The sequence below is a fragment of the Malurus melanocephalus genome, unplaced genomic scaffold, assembly GCF_030028575.1.
Source record: "Malurus melanocephalus ecotype Western Australia unplaced genomic scaffold, MMel_1.1 scaffold_647, whole genome shotgun sequence".
Classification (NCBI taxonomy): Eukaryota; Metazoa; Chordata; class Aves; order Passeriformes; family Maluridae; genus Malurus; species Malurus melanocephalus.
Genome location: NW_026623879.1, coordinates 211101 through 217835, shown reverse-complemented (window position 1 = coordinate 217835; position 6735 = coordinate 211101). Strand labels below are relative to the sequence as shown.

General features: G+C 41.0%; 1 protein-coding gene across 1 annotated transcript in view; it reads right to left on the bottom strand.

Annotated features, from left to right (window-relative positions):
• The window catches only part of SLC6A5 (solute carrier family 6 member 5), a 26679-nt gene that overhangs the window by 4645 nt on the left and 15299 nt on the right, over positions 1–6735 (bottom strand). Inside the window, exons 10-11 of the mRNA XM_057383641.1 lie at positions 5718–5836; positions 423–523 (exon numbers count right to left, since the gene is read on the bottom strand). Of these exons, the coding sequence (XP_057239624.1) occupies positions 423–523; positions 5718–5836 (220 nt within the window). The remainder of the gene's footprint in view (positions 1–422; positions 524–5717; positions 5837–6735) is intronic.

Sequence of the window (6735 nt, the reverse complement as noted above, 5' to 3'; positions counted from 1 at the left end):
TTTTCCTCCCTTTTTCCCCTTTTCCCCTGCTTGGTCTGGCAGCGGTCAGGAGGATATGAAAATCCCATCCTATTTTCTTTCCCCTGTGCACACATAAACACCTCACACACACATTTTTATACACGACAATCCATAATACTGCCGTGCAGGGGTGTTCCAGAGCAGCATTTCGCATGGACAGGAAAAGGCCATCATCTTCTGGTGGATTCACCATCCCTCCCCACTAACACCAGCAGTGCTTACACCCAAATTCTAACCATTAACAGCCAGAAACATCATGAACCATGAACAAACAACAGCAAAACTGTCAGGGGAAGCCATTAAAATAATTTTCTTCTTTTTTTTTTTTTTTTTGTTTGGGTTTTTTTTTTTGTTTTTTTTGGGTTTTTTGGGTTTTTTTTGGTTTGTTTTTTGTTGCTTACTGTTAAAATAGTTGGGGTCACAAACGCCCAGCAGACTCTCCAGAATTTACTCGGCTGGAATCCGATCATCATTTCTATATCTTCACAAAACCTTTGCAATCCTGTGAACAGCAAAACAYGAAAGCAATCAGGTGTGAAAGGAGCAACTGCAGCCTGAAACAGAGCCCTGACTACRAAAACAAACTCCAACTCGTTGGCTGAAAACTTCCACGGAGGATCTGAGAACACAGGAAAAAATGGGACTAATAGAATGAGAACCATTCCAGTGAAATATTTACTTCTTCAGGATTAAAGCAAAATTGAGCTTTTATAGAGAGATTAGATGTTGGGTTAAAACATTAGTGAAATGTACTGGGTGTCTGCAATTATTTGTGTAGTTATTTCCATAAGAAGGTAAATAAATTATTCATTTATTTCTGTCAATTAAATAAATTACTAATTTATTAATTTCTTTAAATATTATTAGTATCTATATGCCTTCTTCAGCCCAGGCAATATTTCAGTTTCTGTGTATCTGCTACATGACTGGATTACAGCTGTACCCCTTAGCACTGAAACTKTTATTTTAATAAATAACTGTCCTGTTATTTTTCACCTGATACATAAGTGGTATTTAATATTGCTAGAGACCACCTGTAAATATTTTAAATTATATTCAGTGTTGTCTGAACAAAAAGATCAACTGACATCTTAATTCTTCAGATTATTGTGTTATAATATTTTGTATGACATATTTATATGTATTTTTGCATATAAAGTACACAATTGTAATATAATTGTGCTCTCATCTATAAAGTCACTTGAGTTAATGAAACCTGCAAGATTGGAAAATGATATTTCAGCCATCTCTGCAGTTCCTTCCCTGGCCATGCCATGTGACAGGAAAGGTGCCAGCCAGCAGCTGCTATTCCCTGCTGGTTATCAGTAATTTAGCAATTTATTAGTAATTTATCCAAAAGTAATAAAAACCAAAATTGAAAATGATCCCAGCTTTTCTAATTTTTCATAAGAAGAGAGAGGTCTGAGCTCATCTGTCACACAGATGGTTAAAATTTGGGCCAATTTTATCTAAATTTTGCTCRGCATTATTCTGCAGCATTTTGTCTGGCTTTCCTGATGTGGGGRAAGCTTAAAAACCAGAGAAAAGGCRTTGAGAAAGGGAAGAAATACTTGGAACAAAAGCAATAAACTGCTTTATTTCTCCTTGTCTAGAGTCAGCAGCTGCTGAGTGCAAGAARGGATAATCCCAAGGCTGGATCCACCTGGTTTGGAAACCTTTCTGCTGGTGTCAAGGAGAAGTAAATCCATCCACCTGATTGTTCCAAGAATTAAGGAGGGGAAAAAAAAAAATCCTGGTTAAATTTCCTGGTTAATTATCATTATCCAGCACCTTGAGAGGCTGCAGGGCTGGATGGTGTCTGGCACACACAAACCCAGCTCAGGCAGACAGCACAGGAGGGAAAAGCTGCAGAGCTGTGACACGATAAGGAATAGGGGAGAAAATACAGGAATTAACCAGGAAAATACAGGAATTAACCAGGAAAATRGTACTGCAAGCACTGTGTTTAGAGAAGGGGAAAAAAATTACAACCTGCAGTGGATGTAGGTTTAGGAAACTGAGCCAAGGTGACCCAGAGATCACATTTTCTTTCTGTAACTGTAATTTCTTTCACTCTTTTTCTCTTTTYCACTGACTACCACAAGTGCTCTTCTTCAGAAAACCTCCTCTCTGTAAAATACATRGAATTTTTATGACCCATGGAATCTCTGTGCTCCAGCACCAGTCCTTCTCTATTTTGTAATACAAAATTTTTTTGTGTGTCTGGGCCAAAGGTAACCTGCAGGGTGGTTGTATGACGGACCCAAAAGGAGGTTTTTGCTGCAACTGAAAGTTTTGCCCCTGTTTTTTATTTACCTTTATTTACCACCTGCAGTGAGCTCACACAGCCATCCCTGTGCTGGGCAGGAAGCAAAGCTGATTTTTAACTATTGCAGCAACACAAATTTCAGGCTGATGGGTATTTCCACAAACTTTAAATCTCATTTAAAGCATCTGCTTCAGCCACACTTGCTGCTGCAATGGAGGGATAGGTTTCTGCCTCCAAAATTCTTGCAGGTTTTGTGTAAACCTGCAGAGATTTGTTTGAAATTCCAATTAGAAAATAATATTTTTTTTAAAAAGTTCCTTTTTGGAATGGTCAGTAGATATTCACAGTTTAAGGCACCCTTAAATATTTAACATTTCAGGAGTCAAATGCTTGTGGACAGGTAGAGGGCTTGCATGCTGCTTTTCTCTTTCCAGTGGAAGTTCCACAGAAAAACACAAACCATGTTTTATTTCAGAACTCTTTTTTTTTTTTTTTTTTTTTTTCCAGATCCTAGTAAATCTGGTCTCCCTCTCAGGTCAGTCAGGCTTGATTAATAACTTTGGGAAATAAACAACACATGAAATTCCACATCTTATTTTCCCCTCTCTAAAGCAGAGTAATGTATTTGTGAGTGCTGAGATATTAAATCCATAAAAAAAAAGGAGACTGCAAAGCTGGTAAAACAGCTACTTCACTGCTCTGCTAGAGGTAAAATGTTCAAAATTACTGATGTTTTCTACAAATACACAGCTGCAGCTGCCACTCACTCTGACAATGAACTTTCCCAAAACCAGGGACACAACAGTTCTGAAAGGAGCATGAACAAAGTTATCATCAAATATTTTCAGTTCCCAGCAGTGTTTCACTCAAACACAGGGATTTTTGTCTTTAGCTTCATGCTACAAAATGCAGAGTGGGAATTATGCTGATGATTAAATTAATACCCCACCTCTAAGCTGCTTTCCATTAATCATTAATCATAATCTAAACAACTGGAGAATAAACATCTAAACATGAAATAGAAAGGTGCATTTGACTGGATTATGGAGCTCTGGCTCTACTGAGAAATAGGTGATTGCAAGGAAATAACTGAGTGTCCCTTTTTAATTTAAAAATCTCAACCAGCTCAGCAAGCAGAACATGTAACAAGAGCTGGAGACAAATTTATTTCATCATAAAAGCACCTGCCACTGTTGTGCCAAGCTGCTTGCCATGAAGAGTACAAGCACACACAGAAAGGTRGCAGTGGAGTGTAAAGCAGCAGTTGTCAGACCTTGAAAATCTATTGTGCCAATTTTAAACCCTGCTTGAAGGAATAGAAGCAGAGCAGCAGCTTCACTGGTATTTACAACACACAAATCACCAAAGTACAGGATGTATTCCTGCAAACACACCTCACAAAAGGAACTTTAGCCCAGTAGAAATAGCTCTGGTACATTAGTCAGATAGGGAGTGAGTGTAAAGGGAACATTTCCTTCTTCATTTAGGAGACTGGAAGCTCCTTATCCTGGAAAAAGGTTCGTTCCAGGGAAGCAAAGGCTTTGCCAACATCTGCTGATGAGCAATCAGTTGGACAGAAAAAATAGAAAAAAATAGACATAGAAAAAATGTTTGTAATTTGTCAAATCTTTTCCATGCCTGATTACACTAAAGTAACAGCTAACTAAAAAAAAAAGAAAAAAAAAAATTTCTCTATTCAAGTCCTTCCTTTGCAGAGCTATTATTATTTCTGTATTATTTTATGTTTTAAGGGATACTGACATTGCTGGGCAAAGCAGGCACTGGCCAGAGCAGTTTTTTGCTTCCAAACCTAACAAAATGCCATTCCACCGAGGAAGGTTTGCAGTGCTTCTGCCACACAGYGTTCAGAGGAGGAACAGAGCCACTCCTTGCACCCTGCTTACCTTCACTCTTCTGCAAAATCATGCAGAGCAAAGAMATTTTACAGAATTAAGTAGTTCTCAGAATATTAGCAATATTTTAGGCACAGAATTTTTATCCTGCACTCTGATACAGCAATGGCTTGAGCAGGGGGATCTGGCACAGAGCAGTGATGCTGTCAGTGCTGGTGGCCAGCAAGAGTGGAAACATCCAGCAGAACATGGTTCAGGCATGCTGGCAGCAACTGAGGAGGAGAAGGAAGGCAAAAAACTCCCCAGCAAACTCTTAAACTCTTGTTAAGCCTCCCCACTCATCATCTCTTATGAAATTGTGATGGTTTTAGAGAAGCTGGGTTTCATTTTACTTCTAAATCATCTCTAATTAAATTTGTTACCTTTCAGGGCCATTTTTAAAAGCCAAGAATTTTGATCAGCCAAAACATGATTGGCCTGGATCAACTTTACTCTCTGTATTCTGCATTTTCCCATCCTATTCTGTAACATTTCCTCGCTGGGTCATGTCTGATTTAGCAACCAATCTCTCCATGCAGGTTCTTTGAGTCAGTGGAGGTGAAATGCACTGCTGCATCTCCATGAAATCACAGAAAATGAGGAATAATCAGCCTCCTGAAAACACTGGGCAAGTTTGAGAGGAGCTGCTATCAGTTGTTKCTACTCCAGCAGTGCTTTGTACCCACTGAGCACCTTCCTCTCAATTTAATGTCCAGCAGCACGGATTGATGGAGCTGGTGCCCCCTCTCTGGGGAATTCATCGCCCTGAGTCTGTGTCTTGGGCAGGTAGGAGAAGGGAAAAAAGGGGAAAAATGAAAAAAAAAAACCCTTCAGAAGTTATTAAATGGCGTGCTGGGTGTGCAGGGAGAGTGTGGCTGCAGTGGGGGCTTTGTGAGGAGCTGTGAAAGCTTCCCCTGTGTCTGGCAGAGACCATTGCTGGGGGCTCCAGGACAAACCCACTGCTGGCCAAGGCTGGGGCAGTCAGGAGTGACAGCAACAGCTCTGAGAGCAGATTTTAAAAGGACAAAATGTTATAATTCAGGTGGCATTTCAGCAGAGAAGAGAGGAGTGAGAGGAACAGCTCTGCAGACACCCAGGGCAGGGCAGGAGGGGCAGGAGCTGCTCCAGGGGCCGGAGCTGAGGTTCCCCTGCAGCCCCTGGAGATCCCTGGGGATGCACAGACACAGCCAGAGCCCCTGGAGATCCCTGGGGATGCACAGACACAGCCAGAGCCCCTGGAGATCCCTGGGGATGGATGGGGGGAAGGTGTTTTTAAGATATCTTTTATCCCTCATTGTCCTGCTCTATTTATCTTAGCAATAAATGCAGTTAGCATCCCCAACCTGAGTCAGCTTTTCCTGTGATTAAAGTCTATTGAATACATGCATTTAAAGGTGTCCTGAGGTCCTATCTTCTTTCTGTCCAAAATAAAGAGAATTTGGAGGCATTTCATTTTTAAAAAAAAAATACTTCTTTCCTTAAGAATTTCACTTTATCCTATGCTTTGGCTGCCCAATAAYGATGTTTTCTCTTACCATAGATGTAGGAAACTCCAACCAGCTCGAAGATGGCAATAATGACCAGRGAGTAAGAGGCTGCATAGGTGTCCACAAGCTGTAACATGTACATCCCACCCTGGGGACAGAAAGAGAAGAGATTGCTCGAGGCATTGAGCAGACAGGAGCAGCTTTTCCTTCATGGTGAATAAATAAAATGAATAAAATGCTAAAGAAAAGCAGAGGGTACACCTGATTGTGAGACATTTAAGAGGAAGGACTGACCTGGGATCAGCCCTTCTACCTGCAGGGTCTCCAACCACTGCAGCAAAACAAAATCACCATTGATAGCAGAGCTGCCACAATAATGGGTCCAGCTCATCTGTTTATGTCCTCTCTTCACCATGGAGTTAAGCAGCATCATTCAGGTGAGGGAAGGACTGGATCCATCCTGGGCTTGAGAACAGCCAGGTTGGGCTGGTGGTGATGAGGTAARGGGCAAGAGAAGAAAGAAAAAAGGGGCAAAAGGATGGATAAAACATGTTTTGTGCATCTCGAAGTTGCTGGGAGTTTCTAATGCTGGAGGTATCAGTGGAGAAAGAACACTGAAGGTTATCGTGGCAGCTGCCAAGACTGTCAGGAKGTGTCTAATCTCGAAGGAAAAACACCCAAAACAGGTGTGCATRTTTATATGACATCCAAACTTGGTTTTGTTGGTTTTTTTTCCTTAATTCGTAGATTGGGTTGGAAGGAACCTTAAAAATTATTTCATTCCAGGTCACTCCAAGCTCTGTCCAGCCTGGGCTTGGGCACTGCCAGGGATCCAGGGGCAACCACAGATTCTCTGGGCACCCTGTGCCAGGGCCTCCCCATCCCCACAGGGAATAATTCGTTCCCAAAAATCCCATCTAACCCTGTTATTTCTCAGTGTGGGTTGAATACTTAATTTATATCACTCTTTTGGAATTTGGCTAGAAAAATTTGAAAGGCCTGATTCTCAGAAAGACCTGAATGGGAAAATCTTTTAAAAACATCAGTCAGAGCATCCTTTAAAAAA